Genomic DNA, 24,756 nt, shown 5'->3' with positions numbered 1-24,756 from the left:
GCGATCCACATATTATTTAGTAGGCGGCGCCGCCATCTTGACGAAGGCTTGCCCACTCTCCCTCTGTTCTCCCTGCAGCCGCACCACGGTCTCTTCCCGCGGGATCCTCCACGATGTTCTCCCTCACGCTCTTTACGCTCCTCGCTCTTTCCGGCTTCTCCTCGTTCGTTCAAGCCGCCCACATCAAGCTCGCGCACGTGCACCACGCTCGCGCGCCCGCTCCCGTCGGCTCTCCTGCCACACACGCGAGGCAGCGGCGATGCGCTGCGCACAGGGCGCACAACTCGTGAGTCTCAGCACCATCCCCCCGTCGCGAGGCGCAGAGCTGTCGGAGAGGCTAAGCGGATGGAATGTATACCAGCACGGCCTCGGTTGCACGGACGAGCACGCATACCACCAGCACGCACACCAGCGCCGCCCCACAGAAGACTCCGGCGAAGCAGACGTCGTCGGGTGCCAGCAGCGGCTGTTTCCCCGCGCTGGGGTTCGAGACGCCCGCGGACGTCCCGGACAGCCTCGACGGATGGTGGTGCGACGACAAGACCGAGTACGCCTTCCTCGGGTTCAGCTACGAGGTCAGCGCCTGTGAGTGTCGCAGCCCGCGCTCCTTGTCGAGGGTCATTTTGAGAGTTCATGATGGCCGCGAATATCCAGGCCAGTCTCCTAGCACGCTCGACAAGGACTTTGCGAACATCCGCAACAACTTCAACGGACGCTACATCCGGCTCTATGGTGCCTGTGACAACAAAGGGTTCTAGTGAGTGCATATCCCTTCGCGCAACGGAGGACGCACCCCTGAAGGAGCTCACCCAGCGACGACGTTGTGGAGGCTGCCTACAAGAACGGTGCGTCGCTAAAGTTGACCTCTGCGCCATCGCGTAGCTGATTCCCGCCATAAACAGGCCTCGGCGTCCACGCCCTCATCTGGGTGAGTGAGCCTCTCTTTTTCTGTTTCCACTCACCCGACCATCATCGCGTGTACCGCGAATCCTAACCCGCTCGCGCGCAGTTCGGCTTCGACGGCGACAACAAATGGGAGACCCGCCGCGACGCGCTCTTCTCCACCCTCCACTCGAACCCGAAGGCCAAGTTCGTCACGCGCGCGGTCCAGTTCGGCTCCGAGCCGCTCCTCGACGGCGTCCTGCCCGCCTCGCAGCTCGCGGCGCAGGTCAGGGCCGCGCAGGACAACCTCGCGGGCCTGAAGATCCCCGTCACCGTCTCGGACATGCAGTGGTCGTTCCAGATGAACGGCGGCGCGGGCCTGAAGGTCCTCGACGTCGTCGACGTCATCGACGCGCACATGCTGCCGTTCTTTGGCCGGGAGGCCACGACCGGTGCGTTCCGCTTGCCTCTCGGAAGCCGTGCGCTGCGCTCATGACTCTGCGTGTGTGTATATGTGCGCGCGCGCGAGTAGCGAACGCAGCGTGGCCCTCCATCAAGAGCAGCGTCGACAAGTTCTGGGTCCCCCAGGCCAACGGCCGCAAGATCTACTTCACCGAGGTGCGCCTTCGTCCCTTCGCCCTCTCTCTCTCTCTCGCGCGCGCGCGTATACACCCACACCGTCTGATCCGCTCCCCTCCCGTATATAGAACGGATGGCCGTCCGGGGTGCACGATGAGAGCCAGCGGCCGAACAGCGCGGGCGCGCAGGCGTCGCTCGCGCAGGAGAAGGACTACTTCGCCCTGCTCGACGCGAACTGCGCGTACTTCAAGTCCGTCCCCGGCGGCGGCCTCGGCTGGTTCGCGCACATCTACTCGGACGCGATGGAGGACGGCTACGGGATCCTGACCGCGTCCGGGAAGCTCAAGTTCGCCTTCGCGCCCAGGACGCACTGCTAAGCGCAGGCTTTCGGGGTTCGGGCTTGTGTTGGTGACAAAGCGCCTTTGTCTTTGTCTGTTGTGTTGTTGGCTGTCTGGATTCCGGGTGATATCAAGGTCTCTAGTGCTCACTTTACATACGTTCCATAGGTTCTTCAGGTTTGCACACCGGCCGAGGGGGGTGCACCGGTGCACGTCAGCTCCTACATGGTCGTTTCCGCTTTCTCCTTTCCACTTACTATTGTTCAAATGGGGGCTGGCGTGCCCGCGGCCACATACACCCCCTTCGTCTTGTGTCCCTCGAAGGGACCGCTGCTGTTGTATCGACTGTCGAATAGTCTGTTGCCAAATATAAGCCATGTTGTATCGTCCCGCATACGCGCTGCGGCGACGTCCGCATTGCGTGCTGTCCGGCTGCAGATTCGCTGTGTTGACCCTTGACGTCGATCGCAACGTGGAGATAGACATCTTCTCCCGGACATAAGGAGAATCGATACCCTTCCCTTTCCTGTCCTGAAAGCCGTCCAGCGTGAATGATGTGGGAAATCTCATCAGTCAACGAAGCCTTTGCACATTCAGCGCGACGCTCGTGGACCCAGTCGTCCGTGTCGTTCACGTTCTGACCTATGCCTGAGGCCTGAGGCCGCAATCAGTCTTCGAGCCGAGAAAGTGGTAATTCACCCGGTGACTGCGAAGCACTCGATGGACATGTAACAAAGCACACCCATCTCTGGGTGAATTTCCGCAACCGGGTTGAAAAGATGAATGCATATCGAACGGTGGCACCTTCCAAGCAAGCCATATCAGCGGCGTCCATTATAGAGACAAAGGAGCCGGCACAAACCACAGGCGGTGCATCCCGGAGTATGGAAGCACTCCGGAGGGGACCGCACCACATACATAGCAAGGCACACCGTACAACACGATAGAAGTTGTGCGCCACATCCGATGCATTGCGATATGTCCGATGGCATGATTAAACAAGACGTGATGCGTAAAGGTAGAGGCTCAGCATTGCTACAGTCCATTGAGTCCGTATCACAGTATCATAACAGCGGTCCGCGCACGTTCGGAGCGAGTATCACGATGGAGTAGCGAAGCACTGTGCTTCTTTGATCCAAGTCCTGTCCTTCCTCACGCAAGGACGAACAGTGCAGACACAGCCGCGACAAGGACCGACGCGGCGACGCCGACGATAGGTGCGAAGGAGAGCGCGGGCACGGCGCCGTTGGGCGTGACGGTCGTCGATGATGATGCCGACGATGCACCGCTCGCGAGCTGCGCGACGTCGGAGGGAGTGGAGCCGTCTGCGAAACACAACGGGGCATCAGCCGCAGTCCATACAGTCCGAACAATGCAAGTACAGCCCCGCTCTCATGCAGAGCGCACGAGGGGGCCACTACTTTCGCACACAGGGCAAGACGTACCGGTGAACGAGGCGCCACACGTGCTCTGCAAGGACGAGCCGATCGTGGACGGGAGGAAGCTGCCGAGCCCGCTGTTGAGCACGGAGTACACGCCCTTGACGCAGTCCGTGCAGGTGACGTTGGCGGGGATGCTCGGGGCGGAGCTGCTGTCCGCGAGATTGCTTCCGATCGCCTCGATGTTTGCGAGGGTGAGGTTGCCGGTGTAGGGCTGGACGCTGTCAAGGTATTCGATCACGCATAGCTGGTTGTTCTGCTTAGAGCTGCGGGTCCGCGGTATGCCGTAAACATTGGGCAAAGATGCATCATGCACAGTCGCACGAGACGGACGGGGGGAGGCGACGGGGGTACATGAGAAGAATACAACAATCAGCGTGTGAAGGAGGCAAAGGAATGACCACACTGTGAAGTGCGGAGAAAGGAGGACAGGAAGGGTGGGGTGACGGTTTAATGATGAGGAAGGACTTACTCGGCAAGGCACAGCGCAGAGCGAACGGTCGGATACGCCGTCTGCACAAGAGCAGAAAGCTGACTCGCGTCAATTCCAGACAGGCCGAGGCTGTTCAGGTCAGACTGGCAGCCTGACGTGACATTCTGGACGATGGTGGAGAGGGTGTCGTTCGAGCACGCCGGCTTCGCGCAGAGACCGGTGAGCCAGGTGTTGAGCGTCGGGACAATGGAAGCATTGCTGCCACTCGAGAGTACGAGACCGACGAGGTTCTGCGCGTTCAAACAAGACGCATCCGAAGAGCTGACAATCCCCGCTAGGGTGGCTTGACACTGCGAGGAAATCCTGAGGAACCGGGTGTGCGAGCGCGCAGGGCGGAAGTTTTGTCAGTGACAAGCCCTTGACGTACGGATCATCTGGTTGTCCTTACGATTGGGCAGAAGTGCCAACCATCTGCAGACCCGCGACAGCGGTGGCAAGGAGGACGAATTTGCTAAACGCGAACATACTGCTGAAAGCGTCGAGAGCTCTGAAAGCGCGAGGAATACGAGGACGGGGTGTAATGGGAGAGAAAGGGAAGAATGCAGCCTGCTGCGGGAATTCGGAGGCGTCAAGCTTTTGTATGAACGTGGTGCAGAGAAGGTCCGGACCTGTGAGGAGCAGCGAGCGGCGGGTGGATGCCTCATACTGCGGCGATGCGGCTGGCTGCGATTCCCGTCATCTTGTCACCGTAATCCGGTCAGGCGCCCCTACACTGATCGGGGAACAGGGTTGCTATGTATCCGGGATCCCACCCGCATGCCCCATCTCCAATGAGCAGTCTCAGCTACCTTTTTTCTTCCTCTTCGTTATACCAAAAATACCCCACGTGCATAACGACGGCTCATAATGCGGGTCAATGAACGCAAAGGTTTGTCAATATGCCAGCTGCGCTATCCTTGTGGTCTGAACAATAAATTACGAAGCCGCAGTTATCCTTGGACAATGTATAGCATTGAATCCCACTTGCGGTGTGCTACGCCGCATCATTCGGTATGATACACCTCATTCTCTCATGTTTTGACCACAGCTGGGATATCGTACAACTCGGGCTTGAACAAGTCCTGCGTATCAAACGCTCGCCATGTCCCAACATGCCACTAAGGTGGTCTAGAAGGCTTCGAGTGGGCGGGAAGATGATCTCACCCCTCTAACGGACCCGAAGAATTCTGAGGTATAGTGCAGTTGTCCGAGCCCTCCGCGGAGTTGCAAGTAGCGAAGTTACAGCAAGCGTTCTCGGTCGATCGCCTTTTACCATGCCGCTGAGGCTCGTAGGTGGTTGTGTCTTGGATACCTCTCTCCCAAGTGGTCGAACGTTGAAACGTGCATGTCTGACACTTGCAACTTGTCCAAGCCAGGAAAACAGCGGGGAGCTTTAACTGTATGTGCTAACAATAGGTTTGACCAGCCGATTAGAACGGAGCAACCTTGCGGGTGCAGTCTCGAATATGATGTGTTTTTGTCGACATCCACTGCCGGTTCCCTGTGTATCCTCAAAAGATCCTCGAAAAAGACAGCTTCATGAGCGCACTTGCCACGCCTGGAGCGATACCTCGCTCGTTCGGCCTGGGATACACGTCGGCATACTTGACTCTGTTGTCTATGTTTGTTAGGCCCCACCAAAGTGCTGACTGAAGGATTCGCATCAAGCTTCGCTGGCGACACAGCACGCGACTGCGGCGAACAGCATATGACATACAGCGCCCCGACTCGTCTCCTCGTAAGACCTACCTCGGCGCACTGAGCAGAGGTAACGGCCTTCTTCAAGATGAGGTACACCAGCTTGCTGAATCTTCCGTCGCAAACTCATGGTGACAGCTCATCCAGGTCTAGAATATGTCTCCGGGTCCGTGATTGTCAGCATTCATACCAAGCTTGATGGAACGACGTCTTACCTACGGATTTACTGTGCACCGTGAGTAGTGGCATTCCTGGGTACTGTGCGATCAAAGTCAAATCCTGGTTTGCGGTGCGATGAGCGATATCTTGCGTACGTCTCATCTCCGCGCTCGCCGGTGCAGGATATTGTGTGCAATGTTGCCGCGTGAGTCCCCTGGGGGGAACGAGGATCCAATTGGGTTCGAGGAACTTTAATTCTAGTCCGAAACTCACCCTCAGAGGTGCTGGTTATTGTGAGGTTTCCAATCTTCGGAGAATACGTGGCGGGATGGGTAATAGATCAGGAAGAGCCCTGGCTGAGCGGATGAGGAGGACGATGGTCAGGACCCTGGCGCACGGCGGGGTGCTGGAGCAGATGCACGAAGGGACGGTAAGTGGACCATTCTGACCTCAACATGACCGTACACGTACAAATGTGTTTATCCTCAGACAAACCCTCGCCAAAATCCCCACATCAACGGTTCTTCGGCGCGACATGCATTCAGTATTCATGAGCCGAGGAGGCCGATGGCCCAAGTTCCGGCCGCCACCATTGACCGCTGCTTCATAGCTACTTCATCTGATTCGGTGGCTATTTGTATGGTCACCGTCGCCTGGAGTCAATTAACCTGTCGCAACTGAGTTTCCGGTGAGCGTTTCTGCATCTAATCCAGGGGTCGATAGCTCACCTTCTCGAACATGGTCGTGTCACGTCGGTTCTCCTCTGTGTGACACAACATATGATCCATCCAAGGGCTCCGTATACACTTCCCTGTCGAATGGAACAGATGGTGCCGGTCCACCAGGAGAGAAACGGGCGCAAACTAATGGATTAATGGGAGCCATCTTACTCTGACGTACATTCCAAGCTGCATCCCTCTTCTCACACTATACCTCAATATTGAGTGCGTTTTCTGACCTACAGGACAGATTTACGTCAACTGATTCCGATGCTCGAGCGGAACCTTCCTAGGATCAGTCTCATCCTTGTTCGTTCTAGACACTAATCTTTCACCAGGAGCGTCGATGTGAAGGCCGGTGGGTGAGCGTTCAGTACTAGTCATTGTGGGGGTTCTCTCGAGAAATGACTCCAGTGCGAGAAGATCCAGATAGGTCACGTTCGGAGCTTCTGAGGCGTACACGCGGTGGCTGACAGGATCTGAAGGCCCCCATGCTGGTACAGGAAGAGCAGAGTTTCCTCCCCTGAAAAGGCTATATCCTGATACGCCGGAGTTTGTGGCGTCAATTAGAGTCTCGAGACTCTCATTTCATCGTCGGGTTCCCACTAATGTGCCATCGGTGTTGAATTCTCTCCGCCTTCTGGGAACATGCGCAGCGCATGCAGGTTCCCGGTCCGCGGGTGAGCTCGATCGGTCGCAAACGAGATCGATAGGTGGTAAGTGGTTGTACGTCCAGTTCATGAACTTGGCTGACCATAATCCTTCCCAAGACAGTGTTCACAGTTCTATCCGATCCGGGCTTCTATCCGATGACTCAAGACAGTGTCAGGACTGATCGATCACAAGTTCTTGAGCGCGAAGCCCCAGCTATAAAGTTCGTTACGTGTCTCCTGGCTAAAGCCCCTCGACATAGGGCATCTTCTGACCTGGTGAGCAGCTATCCTGTTTGGGACAAGACACTTCCCATGCGGCATCGAGCTTATAATCGTTCGGAGCTTACAGCAAACCTTTGTGCAGGGTCCCCGGGCTGTGGGAGTGTGGGAGTATAGGTCAGCAAACCACGATCGTGTCTTGGTGATTGGACTGCAGGGGGGTGTCGGGATAACCCCTCAAACGCCCGACGAAAAGCAGGGGCCGGTATCGCATTGACATGCTGCGGAAAGCAGCGCAAATCGTTGTATGCTGTGGGAAGAACGAACCAAGTTGGGGTCCAGGATGGACCGTCAATGAACTGGAGGAAAGTGGTGGTTCGAAGGCCTGGGTACCGACTCGGGGTGAGGTGCGTGGCTAGGGGCTCCGCAAGGGCTGCTGAGGACCTCGCCCCGCACCCACATCATCCGGGAACGAGCTTGAAGGCCGACGTCCACGAGGACGCATACATATGAGCTCGCACGGGATCACATAGAACCGGCCCCTTGATTTTTTCCATGCATCCGCCTGGCCGAGGTTACAGCATGACCCGCATTGGTGCAATAGTGGCAAGGCGATTCCCAGATTCGCTCGTTATTCCCCCGACATGGCTCCCTTTTGCCTCTTGCATGTATCGTCGATCGCCCATATTCCATGCATCAAGAGGCGAAGCCCAGGCACATGCCTCGGTCGGTGAAAGGAGCACGTCATACATTGCTCAAGGTTCTTCCTGTTCGTACCTTAGGGAGTTAGTAAAGTCCACTTTAGCCAAGACGTTTGCGATTACAAGCGTGACTACCGCCGCCCGCAGTATCGCTCAGTCAACTTCGTGTCATCAAAATGAATCATTCCCCATAAAAGTCAAGACCACGAAGAATAAGATATAGTCCAAACTCCCCTGGCGACGTTCGCCGAGCCAAAAAGAGCAGAAAACCCTATCATCAGGTGGAGCTGACGTCGAAATGGACATGAGACGCCTAAGCGCTAAATAGGCGCCTGTCTACCCAAACAAGCAGGTATCTCGACGTGTCACCGTGACTGGCACGATGCACTCAGGCTGCGTCTGGTATTTCGACGTCAGTTCCCTGCCAGGTATCTGAGTACACATGACGCAAAGAATTAACCGTGAGTCGCCGCTGCGGAGATACACTAGTGCGTTGTGAATGCCACTCAATATCCGGTGCTCTTATCGAGCTATCGGTCTTACAGACATGGCAAATCGGTCACGAGGATCCAGAACATAGTATTCATGAGTCTCAGGCAATACACATACGACCAGGTGAAGCGGAGGAACTGTACAAGCATTCTGATTGTTCGCTTGCTACTATCCAAGACGACGGGCCATCCTCCATCCCTTAGCGTCCATGTACCCCCGTTCAAACGGGAACGCCTCTTGCATCGCAGCCCTGCAATCCTCCAGAGCGTCAAGCATTCCCTGCCGTACGTCGGCCACCTCCTGACTGTTTGTGACTCCTGCGTCTATCTCCTGCTTCGAGCTGACGATTGCCTGACAAATGTCCGCGTCGATAACGGCGAGATAGTCTTCCATCTCGTCGTCTGGCACCCATCCTGGACGAGCCGCCCCAATCACGACCGCAGTGAGGATCTTCAAACTTGCAAGACCCATGCCAGCGCCGTACAATACGCGGCTCCTGCGGAGTACTTCTCCGAGCTCCCCGCTAGGCTTCCAAGCGCTATCGATACACTCTGCTGCGACGAACAGGGTGACCGGCTTTGGAACCTCGCATGCCGTCGCCGTCTTCTTCAGCCGCGTCCATACCGCTGTGACGAATGCTGCTGTAACCTCTGGTGGACTAGAGCACAGGAGGGCTCGGGTGATTGCCTGCATGCTGCGGTCTATGTGAGTGGATGGTAGCATATCAACCGATGCAGAATAGATCCTAACTCGGAGAGCTGGAGATTCGCAATGAGCGTATCGTGCATGAGATTCCTGGGGATTGCCAGCTTTCGGTCAACTCATATGTTGCGTTTTACAACCAAGCTACTTACACATGTCCAAATGCAGAAGTATTACTCGCGGTCGCTGACCCGGTGAACGACATCGTGCAGACAGGAGTTAGGAGCTGATGGTGAGATGTCGGGGGTTTGACTCGAAGTGGTCTATTGAGCCACTCTTTATGAAGAACAGCCGGGTTACTGATGATATACCGCTGTACATAGCAAGCACTCGCTTGGTCTACCCCGACAGACGTCCCATTGGTCCGGTGCCCTATCGCCAATGGCGGGTACACCGGCTCACAGAACGTTTCAGGTGTCTACCTGCATTTTCTAGATCATATTCCTGCAATACTCCACCACGACAACACATCGCAACCATGGACAGCAGCATCTCGTACCTCGACTTGCATCTGCGACAGTCTGTTTTGCTAGTTACCTCTAGCACGAAGACCCACGGACCGCGGAATAACTCTGGAGGACCCCAACTGGACGCAAGACACAGATGGTGGGAATATCCACATTAGCATCGTCGCCAAACATGTGGGATGGTGACAGCATGGAAAAAGTGGGTGGATCGACTCATTATGCGAACCGTATAAGCAACGGTATTGCCCGTTCTAATTGTGGTAAAGATCACATATAAGGTTATTCATATAAATGAGCGGTATCGCCTTACCAAAGGGGCGAGGTCGCTGACACTCCATCCGGCGATGCGACGATGCCTTGTGCTCCTGTGGGTAACAATCTATTTACCGGCGCGCAGTATCACTCCATGTAATTCAACGTGATCATGCGCCCGATAGGAAGCTCGTATCCCGCGGTGGCTTGGCGATCGTAGCTATCGATGCTGTGAGCTGAATAGAAAGTCATCCCTGAGTCCTCTGGTAGGGGATAGTGCGGCCGCCGACGATGGGCAAGATATAGTAGGATCTGCCACTTTGGCAGACTCAGATCCCCGCTGAGGTGACTTTGTCCCTCTATCTTCGGCAGAAACCTCAAATTCATGCCAGATGGGAATGACTGTACATAATTTCGGATACAATCCTGGAGGCAGAGACAGTGCAGAGCCGTCGTGAGGTCCTGCCTGAAATGTCAATCATTCAACAACCTACGTGACGAGGTCGTGTCACGCCCAGGACCAAATCGGGCTTTGATGACAGACATGCTGTGACGAGGCGATTCAGCGCGCTGTCTCACTGCCGGTGCACCGGTTCAACGATAGAATCACCTCTTTCACTGCCTATCCACACCTCGACTTAAATTCGCCCATGCAGACCGCTTGTTGTCTTACACACTTGTCGCCACGCATAGTGTTGCTAGCTCTCGGCCGATCACCGGTTCAACAAGGCAACCCCGAGTAGCATTTGTCGCAAGCGCTAGTATCCGCCGGTAAGTTAACAGATTGCCGTGCTCCGTCCGCTCCCATTTTCCTCGTCCTTTGGCCCTTCCATCCGGCTTTTCTGTAGAAGAGCTGGTCTGACAGGTACTTATAAAATCCAGGAACAATTCATTGATGCCTTGCACTAGATCCAGCTGTCCCCCGAGGTTCTGCCAAGATCGACACTTGTATTTTCAGCCATGGTCGTCATCTTCGACTCTGCCCTTAGAGGAGAAACTTTTCGCCTTGGCAATCATGACCTGCCCCGACTCTTCAACGGGCTATGGCAGTTGTCGAGCAATTCGTGGGGAAGTGCTCCTGCCGCCAAGATTCGCCGTCAGATGGCCATTTACGCGGAGAATGGCTATACGGCGTTTGGTAAGATCATAGATGTCCTACAAGCGATTGAACTTACTATGACTTGTGTTAGATATGGTAAGGCGCAATCTGCGTGCTGCGAAAGTGGCTCGGCGCTAATTTGTCCTCGTCCTCGCCTCGATTTGCTTGTAGGGTATGTCGTATGTTGATGGCACCTCGGGACACTCCTTACCATACTTTTGGCGTCTATTTAGCGGACCACTACGGACCTGCTGAGATTCTTTTCGTGCGTCGCTTGATAATTCGGCGTGGGTCATGACTCACTGCGTTTCCAGGGCGAATTTAGAGAGAAGTGGTCAGATCCTCAAGAGATCTTCGGCGCCACCAAATGGTGTGTTTTCAGGACCGTCGAACCCACGAGAGCGCTTGTCGAAGAGGCAGTGGACGATCGACTTGCCCGTATGCAGTCCCACCGTATCGATTTGCTTCAGGTACGAACATCAGCTGTATTGGCTTCGACGTGCCCTGACGTGACGAGCCCTGATCACGAAATCCCAGTTCCATTGGCAGGACTACGACGACACCCGCTACCTCAAAGCGCTGCATCACCTAAAGGATTTGCAAGGCGAAGGGAAGATTGGGCTGATTGGCTTGTGCAACTTCAACAGCGCAGTCATGGACGAAATCTGTACGGAGCTGGGCTCGGGTACGATTGTCTCCAACCAAGTCCAGGTGGGCCACCGCGCCTGACCATTGTTAATCCATCGTGGCTCCATGGGCTCACTTTTCTGCAGTTCTCGCTTATCGACGTTCGTCCGCTCTATGCCATGGCGGAAGTGTGCAACCGGCATAACGTCAAGTTACTGACATACGGCACTCTGGTGAGCAATAGTGTGCTCTATCCTGATCGGTACATCTCTAAATCATATGAACGCAGTGCGGCGGTTTCCTCGCCGATGCTTGGCTTGGCAAGGAAGAGCCAGACCTATACTCTGGATCGCTGACACCGTCTCAGCGCAAGGTCAGTCGCGTCTGAGTCAGCTTATCGGCGGAACTTCATTGAAAGTCGAGGTACAGTACTTGGATATGATTACTCGAGCGTGGGGCTCTTGGTCGCTCTTCCAGGATCTTTTGAAGGAGCTCCGTGCTATCGCTGACAAATATGATGGGATGAGCATCGCCAACGTGGCTACCCGCTGGGTACTCGACCACCCCTTCGTCGGGGCAGTTATCATCGGTAGTGAAATTTCTTTGTCAACGAGGCTCTGCCACGTCAGCTGACCCTCTGTCTTATCAGGTGTGAGGATGGGAGTTTCGGAACATACAGACGACAATCAGAAAGTCTACAGCTTCCGCCTCGACGGGGACGACAGAGTGAAAATCGAAGCAGTACTTGCGCGTTCAAATGGAGCACAACTGATTAAAAGTATCGGCGACTGCGGAGCCGAGTATCGCTAGAATCCACGGCTGCCCGGTCATTGCTTGCTCAGTCGAATGTACGCTAGTATTGTATAGATGTGTCCAGTTTGTTCCTCCTCCCTCCTGGCACTGGTTCAAGATCGGTGTCGGTGCATAGTGACTAAAGTCGCGTTCACAATTCGGATCCGCTACCGTCGGCGTCCGGAATCCGGATTACGCAGCACAGCATTTATCGGCCGCTACCGCGGAGCAAACAACGGACCGCGGCGAAGTGGCGCGCGAGAGCCTCTGTCCGGAATATCCCGTGGATACATAGCGGGGCTCAAGCGCCCAGAATATACGAGACAATTTCACTAAGCCGCAGGATATGTCTCGAGAGGTCTTTGTTCGAATGGATCATGGAGGGATCATGCCTTGGTGAGTCATATATAAAAGTCTCGGCTTTACTTTGGCCACGCTTGCAACGACACGAAACTCTAGGCCTCAACCTCAACTCACACGACGGTAGGTCAACCATTCATCGGTCAGTCCCGCGCCCGCCTCAGCGGAATGCAATGCAAGCACAGCATTGGAAGGATGAGCTTGTGACGAGGACTGCGCCAGCTATACGTCTTTCCTTCTGTGATAGACGGGAGGCTTGGTCCAATAAGCTTACTTCGCCAGCATCATTGGCGAAACATAATTGCTCATCCGGCATCCCGAGTAGCGCGTTCTGACCAGAGGCCCATTTGCCAGATTTCCCGTTGCGATCACTTATCAGACACGTAGCGTACAGCGCTGTATTGACGTCTCGTGAGCGGGAGGCGGTCCTGAATCCATAACACTGCTTATGGAATTGAGGAGTCCCAAAGATTTAGCAGGACAGCGCTGGATTACGGCGAACCACGAAACATACCGTGGTTCAATCCCATTGGCCGGAGAAGCTTGACGAAGTCTTTCCAAGCGCCAGGTGTCCATATTTTTAACGGACACGATCCCACATCCGCTTGGGTGCCGCCGCGGCTCCCTCCGCCTCCTGGCCCTAACGCAGGCAACGTGTTGAGATCACACGGGGGGAAATAATCACGCGCGAGTTGTTTCGGACATTTATATTCTATCTATCCACAGCGTCATACCATGGACACATCTAGCTTGTGGCCATATCCTTCACCCAACCAAAGTAGCGGTTCGACGAATTCCGATTCCCCACACCGAGATGCGCCTAGTTCCGGATCTGGAGAGCAGACGGGTTTCACAGTGAGTATCTTCAATATTCGAACCACATACGTCCGTTCATAACCTCCCATTGCACTAACGTTCTTCCTCACCAGACCCCTGCAGTGCATACACCTCCAGACGACGCTACCATCTCCATCGCTTTCAATCCATCCTTCCGAGTTGACGACCTCCTCCCTGATTCGATTATAATATCCTCCAATCACGTCTACTTTTACGTCCATCGACATCGCATCCTCAACATTTCCTCCAACGCTTTCCTCGGTCAATTCCTCCACGGAGGCCCATCCATCACCGGCCTGCTTCTGTCGGTTCACATACCCGAGGGCGGAGACGTCGCCAACGTGCTTCTCCATACCATGTACGGTCTTTCCTGTCTGCACTTCTATCCCTCCCTCGAGACCGTGGACCGCTCTCTCGAAGCCATGAAAAAATATGGAGTATCCATCGCAGCACACGCCACGCCCCAGTATCCACTCTACCACCTCATCCTCTCGCACGCTCCTCATCGCCCGGTCGAGACGTACGCCCTCGCCGGCCACTACGGGCTCGAGGATCTCGCAATCACCATCTCAAGCCATCTTCTGTCCTACGACACCTCCCGTCTCACCGACGACATCGTCACCAAGATGGGCCCCGTCTACCTCAAGCGGCTCTTTCTCTTACACCAGTCTCGCTTACACGCCCTCCGAGACATCCTCCTCCAACCTCCCGCCTCCCACCCCGCCACTCCTGGTTGCGCCGACGACGAGCGGGCAAAGCTCACCCGAGCTTGGGCGTTGGCCACTGCGCGGATGGTGTGGGACGCCACGCCCAGTAAGATCACACCATCGTTCCTTCTTACTTCGTAGACTCGTGATGCTCACCGTTCACGACGCTATTCATCCTAGGTATCTCCACAGCTACTCTTAGAACGTACCTTGAACCTATTGGGGAGTCTATTACGTGCGAATCATGCAGGGATATGCTACTTCAGCGCATACAGGATGTGGTTAATTCTTGGACTTTAGTCAAGGTACGTGACGCTCCTCTTCGACGGTGGTCCGGTCATATTACTCACTGCTGCACTTCATAGGCTACTATATAGGTTACCTACCTAATAAAGCGACCGTATACGATATGCGGCTGGGTTTCATGAGGTCGCGCATCTATTGTACAGAACGTTGTGCCGTGTTCCCTTGCTTGGTGGGCTTTACGTCGTCACTTTCTTCGAACTGGCTGTATCGTGTTCTCGTCTAGTCCTGAAGAACATTGTATCGGTAGCATTCCACGCCGCTGCGGGATAAGTTTGTATAACAATGTAACGACTGGTCGAAATACGCTACCTCGGATGACGAAGCAGAGTACTACCGTACTTCTCCGTGAAGGTGCGTCAGCCGTGACACCTACCGTTACGACATTGTACACCAGGACGGAATGAGCAGACCAATCGAGAGACCACCTTCTCTGGTTTGAGAGGGTAGATGTTCAGACACAAGATCTATTGATAAGTACGCTCCGAACTCGGGCCATGATCGCAAGGTAACAGGCACGATTCGTCACTGCGACCACGAACGAGACGAATGCTATTTCCTCACGTCTCTAATTTACGAGGAGGCTAACACCGGGCTTATCGCCAGGTCTCCATTAGCCGCCTTCATCAAGGACAAACCCATCCTCCTCAGATAGTCCTTCGTCTTCATATCATTCTCCAATACCTCCTCCAGCTTCCGCTCAAGCATAGCGATACGATCTCTCAGCTCTGCGATGCGTTCCTCGGCTTGCCTACGCATCTCCAGCTCTGCACGACACTGGTCCAAGGCTGATTCTTCGCCACGAAGTGCTCTGATGGCAGACTCTTCAGCCGTCTTGAGTTGTTCCTCCAGTGTTCGACGGCAGAGGCGCTCCAGGTCGAGGCGATCCTCGACCTTCCGTCTTGCACACCGCTCCAGGTCCAATGATTCCTCTTGTGTTCGAAGACGATCGCGGAGGGATTGGATCTTCCGCTCGAGCATCTTCTTCCGCTCATTTTCTGCGCTAATTGTGTTCGGTGTCCTATGACGACTGGCGAGCTCCGCGCTGGATGTTGCCAAGGGAGTGGTTGTACGACTTGCAACTTGTGAACGAGTGGGGTCAAAAGGCGCCAAGAGGGTTCCAGCGGCCAAAGGGGATGACGCTTGGGGAGCACGAAAACCGTCGAAAATGGGTGGAGGACCAGACGAGCCGTACACTTTCCGGAACAACTCGATGGACTGCGTGGCATATTGCTTGCTCTCTTCCATCGCTCCCGCGTCGCCCGGTGTATGACGGAGCTTCTTGGACATTTCTCGGCAGCAGTTTGCCAAGAGTAGCAGGGCCGGTCTCAGGTCTGCTTCATCCAGACCATTGCCCTGCATGACTGTCAGGGCGATTGCAACAGTCAGCTCGACACGTCATCGCAATGCTCACGAGAGTGAAGGGGAGGCTCACCTTCCATCATAGTAGTCAGGACTCTGATTGCGGCTAGAATGTCATGCAAACGCAGGTAATCGATGGCGGCCATTATCCACTTGCCACGGCCCTCCACGCCACTTGCGTTAGCACGGAGGCTGCTTATAACCTGGAACAAGTCCAGGCAGCCGGGGTGAAGATCGTCAGAACCCCCACGAGCGTTCGGAAACATGTCGAGCGCCTGCATATTCATGCTGCCGCTGGCAAAGGCGGACGGACTCGAGGAGGTGGCATTGACCGGTGAGGGTATGCGTGGTGGGCGTACCGGGAAGCTGGGGTCCGTATATGCATTGGCTGATACCGATGGAATGGTCGCAGAGATAAGCGATTGCTTCGTCACGGTACAACTTGGGTCGGGCGCACGGTAGGAACGGTCCTCCGTAGTGATGGATTCTAGGCCCACCGGCAGGCGAAGTTCTGGGGCTGGATGTGGAAGATGAGTCGCTGAGGTCGCGGGTTCCGATCTCGTGTGAGTGCTGAAGCGATACTTGTCTCTGCCTGACAACCTATCTTGAGTGTCCTGTATATGCGCTCCGTAAATGCGAAATTACCTGTCCGGGTCTTGCTAACTTTGTGGCGAACACTATACGGCGACCATCGAAGGTCATCTCGGACGTCAGCTTCAGGGGTCAAATGCGGATCCGGGAGGAGTGCGGAGTTGAAGTACTGGACGAAACTTTGCAAGTCCACGGAATATACAGCTGTCTTGGAAAATTGGAGGGAACGCGCGCGTCCCACAGCCTCCTGATCGCGATACTCGACGTGATAGCGGAAGAGAGCTGAGTCGCTAGAAGGGCCTGCAGCATACATTCCGCGACTATATGCGTGCAGCGGTCAGCCTAGACTTTGCGCCACACGAGCATCGGACCTACATGACTCCGCACTGAGCGAACGCAGCCCGCAAGTCGTCGGGGGCGAGCGCACTTTCGACGAGGACTGTGCGGTCTGCCCGCTCAGAGTTCATACTCGAAGCGACAGTGTGCTTGCAGGGTAGAAAGGAGCCTGCGAAGGGTGAAAAGTGAGAGGAAGACGGAATGCAGGATTAACGTAGGGTTCCATGGCGAAAGGGTGACGAAGTGAAAGAGGACTTCGGCGACGATGCAGATCATTGTTCGTCACGTCTCTTGTGTCATGGAAGGAGAAGCTTCATCGCCATCTCAGAACGGTCCGATCTCTGCCGGGACAGTAAATGTCAACTCGGGGTCGTTCCACAGAATGGCATATGACAGAAAAAGAGCTCTCTAGCTGACGCTCAAGTGACTATTGCGGAAGCTGCCTATTCGACAAAAGCTCCGCTGGTACCCCGATCTGAATTGAGCGAGTCGCGTCTACTTGGTACTCGTGCGACAAGTCACAGGTGCCATACGACGACCACGAGACCGGACCTAGATAGTAGCGGCTGCTTATTCCAGGGGGTTAGGCGAGACGAGACTGAGATCATGGTAGGATGCGAGGACCAAAGCTCGGTGGAACAAGGATTGACAACCTGAAAGAAATGCGGAATAAGATGTGGATTGACTCTTTCTTTTAGAAGCCAATGATTGCGCACATGTCGAAGCCATGAACGTTCATGGCTTCAGCGCTCAGCTGGAAGGCCGGATGGGCGCTTGTATGGAGGCACAAGAAACTGTATAGTTGTCGCGGAACTTGCCGCCTGACGCAAACCTTGTTCTGCAGGTGGCGGACACAACAGGATCAAACAAGCGACCGGTGTGCGCCTCCACTGCCGTCCTCATCGTCCTCGACGTCCTCTAATTATACAAAAGGTCCCTCGCGGCTCCCTCAAGACACAAGCATCCCAGTATGGCCGCTGTTCAGACTCTTCCCAAGGATGTCTCCAAGCTTGGTCAGGAAGTCAAGCTTTTCGGCAAGTGGGACACCCAGGAGTGTGTATATTCCTTTGCCTTTCTTCCGACGCAAAGGAGTTGAACAACGCTGGAACGCGCAGTATCGAGGTGAAGGACATCTCCCTGGCCGACTACATCCAGATCCGTCATGCGGTCTACCTCCCCCACACCGCCGGCCGTTACTCCAAGAAGCAGTTCAAGAAGGCACAGATGCCCGTCGTGGAGCGATTGGTCGACAGGTGCGTTAGTCCTGTTCTTCAACCTCACATTCAGTATACCCATACCTGCGTACATAGTTTGATGATGAAGGGCCGTAACAATGGCAAGAAGCTCTTGACCGTCCGCATCGTTGCGCACGCGTTCGAGATCATCCACCTCTTCACCGACCAAAACCCCATCCAGGTACGTTCAACCATGTTTGACGAGCTCTTCTCCTGAAAGTAATATTGCACGCCTAGATTCTTGTCGATGCGATCATCAACACTGGTCCCCGTGAAGACTCCACTCGCATTGGGTCTCAGGGTACCGTCCGTCGTCAGGCCGTCGATGTCTCCCCCCTACGCAGGGTGAACCAGGCTATTGCCCTCCTGACTATTGGCGTACGTCTCCGCTGTGTCTTTCAATGAACAGTGTCTTACTTCTATACATAGACTCGCGAGTCTGCGTTCCGCAACGTTAAGTCGATTGCGGAGTGCCTTGCTGATGAGCTGATCAACGCGGCCAAGGGCTCGTCAAACTCCTACGCCATCAAGGTATGTCTATATGCTTACTTGTCAGTTTTTGCATGCCTCAATACGGTCATATGTGCAGAAAAAGGATGAACTCGAGCGTGTCGCCAAGTCCAACCGGTGAAAGTTCAGTTCCTGGGGGACCCGAGCTATGGCACTATGGGTGTTCTGGATCTTCGCAGCTTCCTTCTATATCAATATTTTTCATGACGCACCATGTAACCCATATGTCCGCTTATGGCAATGTCCTCACCGCTGCGTATCGCTTTGCTTGTATCTGCTCTCTGTGCTGAACCACGAGTTGTCGTATAGCATTTCTGACAGGCCAGTACACTACCTTGTTGTGGCATGTCTCGGGTTCATCAACAGATAGTGGGCTATTTTCAAGACGAGCCCGTCGTTCTGCGACGAAGCGGTCAGATCCCCTGATGTCCTTGTGGGCACTCAGGCTGAGATCGTCAGCTATGAATAACGCCGGGCCACGAACTTTGTCAACCCGTCTGCACCTGCTGCCGCTCCGGTGTTTGTGGGCCGCACGATCCCAATTAGAGGCGTCGAAGGGAGTTCAGTCCAGGAACTTGGTACCTCCCGCGGTGTCGCGGGGGAAGGGGGAGGGGTGTCAACCCATCTGCTCCATACCCTCACTCCGTCAGTCAGAAGTCCGACATACTCGACCATATAGATTCTCCAGCGAAACGGTCCTTCCTCTCTGCATGAGGCTCTTGGGAACAAGCACTGTATGCCGCGTGTGCAATGACTTGAGGAAGGTAATTCGGAGTGTGCGTACCTGATGTCATGTGCGTCCCACAGTGCTCCGAATTCCGCTCGCTATTCACAGGAAACAAGGACGCGCCTCCGTACAGGGGTGTCGATGCGGCAGTTGACATCGTACGCAAAATCCGCTCCGTGGGCACCGCATATGCTGCTACCGGTAGATCAGCTGCTCTCGTCGCGCGACGTGCGCTGGGAAACGGTGCGCACATCGGACGCGTCCAACGGGCTCGAGGTGGGTAAACTACACACGGTAATCGAGTCGCTCCCGACAAACATGGACCCCCACGCACATTCCAGCATAGGATATAGGAGCTGGGGCGCTAGCTCTCGCCTCACCAGGCTCACCTAGTCTCTAGCAGGGTGGTCGGGATCCTCGCGACCTCCCACGGGGCCTAGGGCCAGGCCCGACGCACAACGCCCCCAGTGATGGCTGCGGATTGGGCCGCTTCGTACTAACATGTTGACGTCCAGGGGCAGTGTCAATGGCAGGCCAGCTGCAGGCTAGTCACCAAGAAGCAATGATCGTTACGCCGCACTCCGCACTCTGCAGGGTGGAACCGTTGCGGGCTGCCGGAGCGTCGGTGGCCAGATCGGTCAAAGCCTAGGTATTACCTACGAGGTCGGGCGGACGGTGCGGGCTGCAATGATGCGCGTCACGATACATGGGGTATGTCAGGGGAGCGCGAACGCTGGCAGTCGTCGTCATAATCGTGTACGTACTGCGGCGCGCGCATGCATTCTATCTCATATTTCCTGCGAGTACAGGTTCTCCTCTCCTTGGGAATGCTAGCACCGTTCAGGACGAGGCTCCATGATTGCCCCCGGCTGCGTACTTCGAGGATCTGCGCCCTCCGAATCTGTCAATACTGTGCGCATGTAGCTACCTATCGATACACCCGATACGCAACCGATTTACTCTGGTTGGGAGACGCAGGATCGCGCCCGTGCGCACCACTGCAGGTTGCCGCGCGCGCAGCGCCAATATTGCGACCCAAAGGGCAATTTGTGTGCATAGGGATGTCAGCGAATATGATTCCAGCCGCAGAGCACCCGCGGACGGTGAGAAGAGTCCATGCTGGTGGGCGGCGCGATATCACGCCTAACTCACTCGCATGTGTCAACCGTTGGTAAGCTCGCGGGTCTCCTTACCAATAGCTTCGCGTAACCAACGCGAGCGGCCGAGGCTATCCGGATGCATGACCGTCGGTGCCGCGGCCGCGCATAGTACGTGCAATGCATGTGCACGAGGCAGACATTCAAGCTCGCGATCGTCGCGCGCATCCGCGTCGATTATCAATGTATATGCGCATCCCCTACTATGAGTAGTGGAGGCCGTTGCGCCTTCGCGCGCGGGTACTGTGCCAGAGAACGCGCGGGCGCGCAGGAGGCAGAAGGCTAGCGTAAAGCGGAAACTGCGAAACGCCACATCGGAGGCTTTTGCACATGATCCTCCCCCAAGTAGTGGGCTCATCACGCCCACTTCTCGGTCCCTCGCAGCTCTGCGAAAATAGGAAGGAAAGCGTGCGTCCGCAGACGCAACATGAGAACTTCCGTGGAATTGGGCTGGGGACCAGACGCAGACGGTCGCAGAAAGTGGATGTTCTGGCACAACATCAGGATAGACCGTCGAGTTTAAGTTCACGTGAACACGCATGAGGTCAGAGGCCGAAGGCCTAGGTATATCCGAGGAGACCCCAGCCCGAGATGCGGCATTCCGAGTCCACTACACGACGTTAAATAGAACAAGCGAACCCAGAGGGACACAGTATGTGCAAGCGCGTCCAAGGCCCCAACCAACGATAGCAATACAACGGGGTGGGCAGCGACAGGAAAGTATAGATGTGGCCTCTACGAAGGTAGTGGCGCAAAAACGGAAAACAAGACTGGGATCTTGGGGCAAGGGTAGGGATATATCGATCCGGATGTCCGGACGATCCGCGGTATACAAAACGCGACACCCCTGAGCGAATACGCCTCCCTGTAGACGTGCCCCACCGTGGCCATTTGGGACAAGTGAGGTATGACGGCCGTAGGGCAGCCGCAGTGGTGTGACCTCCTATCACGTCCGCCGTATCGCCGCTGAGACGCGATAGGCACGCCGGAGGCAGGCGAAACCTGCCCCGCGTGGGGCGTTACGCGTAAGAGGTGGGGGGCCGAGGCGCGTGACACAGAGGGCGGGATGGAGTGCTCCAACGGAATGTAAGAAATCAGAAAATTAGGAATAAATGCAGGTATGCTAGAACGACGAGAGATCATGAAATGCAAGCGATAACGACAACAAAAACAAATGTGAGCCAAGCCAAGGGCGCCCGACGTGAAGCAAGAGAGATGATGATATAGGGGCGATGATGGTTATGGGGCACCGATTCCGACCGATCCGATTCAATAACACCGAGAGCTGAACGCGGAGTCCTGCGAGAGATGAGGCAAGGTGGCGGAGACAGAAACGACGATGTGCGTTGAGTTGACGTGAGGGAGAGGAAGCGAGATAGACGGATGGATGATGATGAGGCCGGTGCCTGCCTTCGCGACCGACGCCGGACGACGTCGGGCAAGCGGCGGGATGTTGCGTGCTTTTGATGGCAGATGACAGCAGGAAGACATGATAGTACAAGTACGAGTACAGAACACAGGGATACGATGCGACGACAGGGAGTAGAGGATCGAGATGTTGGCCAGAGGAGCAGAGCCATAGGATACACGCGGTTAGGGGCGAGGGCACGCAAGCAGTTAGACGATACAGCGAAGGGTCGGGGACGAACAGGGCATCCTGAGGCGAGGCTTGTTGCGGCGGGGCTCTATCATGTAGAGAGCGTCTGACGAGCCGCCATCGACGTTCTATAGCGATACAATGAGGGCGGTTATCGCCACAAGGCGCGGGGAGGGCGCTGCATCGTTCAAGTCGGCGTTTGATCGGCGTGCAGAGCGGGAGATCCGATGGGCATTGTACGGTGTTGAAGGTTGACGTCGACGACGCCAAAAGGTCTTCAGTACCATGCGCGTTGCGGGACACCCGATGCCCATGTTGAATGGATGCCGTATAGGACGGGCCAGGAACTGGGGGCATCGGACGCTTCGCCTATTTGGTGAAGCGCGGATCGGCGTGCCCGAGGTTCTCGTCTCCAGCCATCCTTGGTATGACCCCATCGACGCCCTGGTATCCATAGTCCCTGCCAAACTCCTTGACCATGGACATGCCCATAAGACATACCCAGCCAAGGCCATCGCCTGTGATAACCTGCCCGGGCCAATAGAGCTCGCATTCGTCGTCCTGGAAGTCCGGCTCGTGTTCGTCGGAGGGTGTGAGCGACGTGTTGATCATCCGCGCGAAGGTCCGCGGGAAGTGCCTAGCCATGACGGGAAGATTGAGGGTGCTCTGCGACGAGTGGATGCGATCGAGGGCCGCTCGGAGACCGCCACTCTGCGACTTGTTCTCCCAGATGAACTGCGCGTTCACGTCGTAAGTGACGTGTGGTGGAGGGAGAGTCAAGATCTCCTTGCCGGGCGCGGTACCGCCTCGCGTTGCCCGGGTAATGGATGGGCTCGCCGAGGACGCACCGTGCCCGCCGAGTGGCGTCGAGTTGGAACTGCCCGTGGTTGAGCTGCTCGCGGGTGATGGAAGCATGTTAGGGCCAGCGGTTGGAGGTATAGATTGAGCCTGAGCCTGGGCTTTCGCTTCAGCTTCCTTCTTTTGCTCCATCTCCCATTTCAGCTTTAGCCGGGACAGCTTGTTGTCGTTGGCAGAGTCCACCTGATTCATGTGGTGCCGCAATTTACGCCCGTGTATGAATGCATGCAGCATTTGACTGTGATTTGTTACAGCAATTGGAGGGAACCCGAGATGCGTTGATTAACTTACATCAGTCCAAGAAACGCCTTCTCACGCTCATCACGACCTTCCGCCTGCCACTTCGCCTCCGTCCTGTGGATGGCCTCTTCGACTGTCCTCCAGGAGGCCCTGTAACACATCCGTACGGCATTCTCTTTGCCCCAGAGCCCGTATACGAAGTGAAGTAACGAGTCGACGAGCTCGAGACGCGCCATGAGCAGGCTGTGTTTCGCGTAGGACGAAGTCGGGTTTAATGACACTCGCAGCGCCTTATAGTCCTTGGACGTTGTGGGATGCGCCGCAGCCACTCGCGCGTATGCCGAATACTTGAGCATACGCCCGTTCACGAAGCACTTCTCGTAGATGCTATCCCACTCGGCGACGGCAAGGATACCACGCCTCGGTCGGCGTACCGGGAAATTACTCGGGAAAGTGATGGGAGCGAAGCCCTGAGTTTCCGGAGGTTCTTCTTTGACTTCGCCATCCTCGGAGGGTTCGTGCCTGGGTATGGGGACTGCGCGAGACGGTGGTTGGGGTCGTGACGATGAGGAGGAAGAGGACGTGCGAGGCTTCTTGGTGTGAAGTGGTTCAGAGTCTGGCTCGTGTCGCCGCTTTGTGGGGAGGGCGGGAGAGGACTCGCGGGACACGGGAGGGGAGGGTGGGAGCTCGGAAGGTAGTGGATGGCTATGTGGCCCGAGGATCTATGGGGAAGCGTGTCAACGAAGAATATGCGGAAGACAGGAAGATGGACAAACTTCAAGGCCCTTCAAGAGCTGTTCTCGGATGAGCGAGCTGGGGAGGACTGTGTGAGGCGGGCAGGCACGAGGCGGTGGGAGCGGGGATGGAGCGTACCGTCTCCTTGATCTATGTGAGGATGAGGAAGATGAGGCGGATGCGGTGGATGTAGAGGACGATGCGCGAGGCATGGTGCTCAGCGCGGGAGATGGTGGTAGTAAGAGGACAAGGAGCTGGGGCGGCAAAGCCGCAACGATGGCGTGAAAGGTCGGCGGAGAGAGAAGAGACCCTGCCCTGACCGCACTCGGTGGCCCACCGGCCCAACGGGCGTCTACGCCCCTGGCCAATCCCCGCTTCGCCCGTCGCCATCCTCCCTTTTATTCTCTCTCCTCCCACCGCAATCATCTTTTGTTGCCTGTGCCCGTCGTTGGTCCCCGTCGTGCAGCATCATGCGCGCTGGATATCTGCCCGCTGTGCACGACGGCCCACGGCGGACTGCGGCGCCTCCCCTCCCTCGGCCGCACCGGATCGATTTGAATGCTTCCAGGACCGTCGCTCAATCCGGCAACTCTCACTTACCATGCCCCCTTCCGGAACATGCACTCTATACATACATGTGCCCGTCGTCTTCCATTCTCATGACTGCATCACCGAGGACTATCATCCCGCTCTCTCCACCGTGCTCGACCCTCCGCGCCGCGTCCGCACGACTGGAGCCCCACGCGTCGCAGCGCCCCCAGCGTCGGCGAGTTCGCTGGTCTGCCACACGGGCTGTGCACGCGCCACCGTGCAACACAACCCAACCCGACCTCAGCGGAGGCGGCCGCGGATGAGTCGGACTCGCGTTCGGAAGTCCCATCGTACCGCCCTTGCACGCGTCTAACGATTAT

The 24,756-nt window shown here is 55.9% G+C and overlaps 9 protein-coding genes across 9 annotated transcripts; 4 read left to right on the top strand and 5 right to left on the bottom strand.

Annotated features, from left to right (window-relative positions):
- Positions 1-58: 58 nt before the first annotated feature.
- Positions 59-2,209, top strand: DICSQDRAFT_183038 (uncharacterized protein). Its single transcript, XM_007369522.1, has 8 exons — positions 59-286; positions 362-585; positions 655-757; positions 814-845; positions 903-928; positions 1,010-1,334; positions 1,415-1,500; positions 1,590-2,209. Exons 1-8 carry the CDS (start codon positions 114-116, stop codon positions 1,836-1,838), a joined length of 1,218 nt encoding a protein of 405 aa, XP_007369584.1. The 5' UTR covers positions 59-113; the 3' UTR covers positions 1,839-2,209.
- Positions 2,210-2,565: 356 nt separating this feature from the next.
- Positions 2,566-4,273, bottom strand: DICSQDRAFT_91869 (uncharacterized protein). The gene is made up of 4 exons (XM_007369521.1): positions 4,120-4,273; positions 3,711-4,034; positions 3,245-3,504; positions 2,566-3,124 (listed from the first exon to the last, which is right to left on the bottom strand). Exons 1-4 carry the CDS (start codon positions 4,194-4,196, stop codon positions 2,952-2,954), a joined length of 834 nt encoding a protein of 277 aa, XP_007369583.1. The 5' UTR covers positions 4,197-4,273; the 3' UTR covers positions 2,566-2,951.
- A 4,246-nt stretch (positions 4,274-8,519) lies between these two features.
- Positions 8,520-9,258, bottom strand: DICSQDRAFT_173716 (uncharacterized protein; the record flags this gene model as incomplete). Its single annotated transcript, XM_007369520.1, has 3 exons — positions 8,520-9,045; positions 9,102-9,146; positions 9,206-9,258. The coding sequence occupies 3 exons, from the start codon at positions 9,256-9,258 to the stop codon at positions 8,520-8,522; spliced, it is 624 nt and encodes a 207-aa protein (XP_007369582.1).
- A 1,474-nt stretch (positions 9,259-10,732) lies between these two features.
- DICSQDRAFT_111353 (aldo/keto reductase) lies at positions 10,733-12,386 on the top strand (the record flags this gene model as incomplete). Its single annotated transcript, XM_007369519.1, has 8 exons — positions 10,733-10,967; positions 11,105-11,136; positions 11,186-11,341; positions 11,409-11,582; positions 11,645-11,731; positions 11,788-11,871; positions 11,928-12,087; positions 12,148-12,386. 8 exons carry the CDS (start codon positions 10,733-10,735, stop codon positions 12,306-12,308), a joined length of 1,089 nt encoding a protein of 362 aa, XP_007369581.1. The 3' UTR covers positions 12,309-12,386.
- Positions 12,387-12,740: 354 nt separating this feature from the next.
- On the bottom strand, positions 12,741-13,630 carry DICSQDRAFT_157213 (uncharacterized protein). Its single transcript, XM_007369518.1, has one exon. The coding sequence runs from the start codon at positions 13,592-13,594 to the stop codon at positions 13,379-13,381; it is 216 nt and encodes a 71-aa protein (XP_007369580.1). The 5' UTR covers positions 13,595-13,630; the 3' UTR covers positions 12,741-13,378.
- DICSQDRAFT_68969 (uncharacterized protein) lies at positions 13,613-14,559 on the top strand (the record flags this gene model as incomplete). Its single annotated transcript, XM_007369517.1, has 2 exons — positions 13,613-14,300; positions 14,375-14,559. Coding segments are annotated over 2 exons (873 nt in total), but the record flags the coding sequence as incomplete, so codon positions are not given.
- Positions 14,560-15,070: 511 nt separating this feature from the next.
- DICSQDRAFT_183035 (uncharacterized protein) lies at positions 15,071-16,917 on the bottom strand (the record flags this gene model as incomplete). The annotated part of the gene is made up of 4 exons (XM_007369516.1): positions 15,071-15,861; positions 15,933-16,451; positions 16,505-16,770; positions 16,826-16,917. 4 exons carry the CDS (start codon positions 16,915-16,917, stop codon positions 15,071-15,073), a joined length of 1,668 nt encoding a protein of 555 aa, XP_007369578.1.
- A 736-nt stretch (positions 16,918-17,653) lies between these two features.
- DICSQDRAFT_140159 (40S ribosomal protein S5-1) lies at positions 17,654-19,582 on the top strand. The gene is made up of 6 exons (XM_007369515.1): positions 17,654-17,839; positions 17,902-18,039; positions 18,097-18,202; positions 18,259-18,399; positions 18,451-18,552; positions 18,611-19,582. The coding sequence occupies exons 1-6, from the start codon at positions 17,757-17,759 to the stop codon at positions 18,650-18,652; spliced, it is 612 nt and encodes a 203-aa protein (XP_007369577.1). The 5' UTR covers positions 17,654-17,756; the 3' UTR covers positions 18,653-19,582.
- A 1,384-nt stretch (positions 19,583-20,966) lies between these two features.
- Positions 20,967-24,057, bottom strand: DICSQDRAFT_183033 (uncharacterized protein; the record flags this gene model as incomplete). Its single annotated transcript, XM_007369514.1, has 4 exons — positions 20,967-23,108; positions 23,162-23,832; positions 23,887-23,923; positions 23,984-24,057. The coding sequence occupies 4 exons, from the start codon at positions 24,055-24,057 to the stop codon at positions 22,382-22,384; spliced, it is 1,509 nt and encodes a 502-aa protein (XP_007369576.1). The 3' UTR covers positions 20,967-22,381.
- Positions 24,058-24,756: the final 699 nt, after the last annotated feature.

Source organism: Dichomitus squalens, assembly GCF_000275845.1.
Source record: "Dichomitus squalens LYAD-421 SS1 unplaced genomic scaffold DICSQscaffold_51, whole genome shotgun sequence".
NCBI classification, from domain to species: Eukaryota; Fungi; Basidiomycota; class Agaricomycetes; order Polyporales; family Polyporaceae; genus Dichomitus; species Dichomitus squalens.
This window is presented reverse-complemented; position numbering and strand designations above follow the sequence as displayed.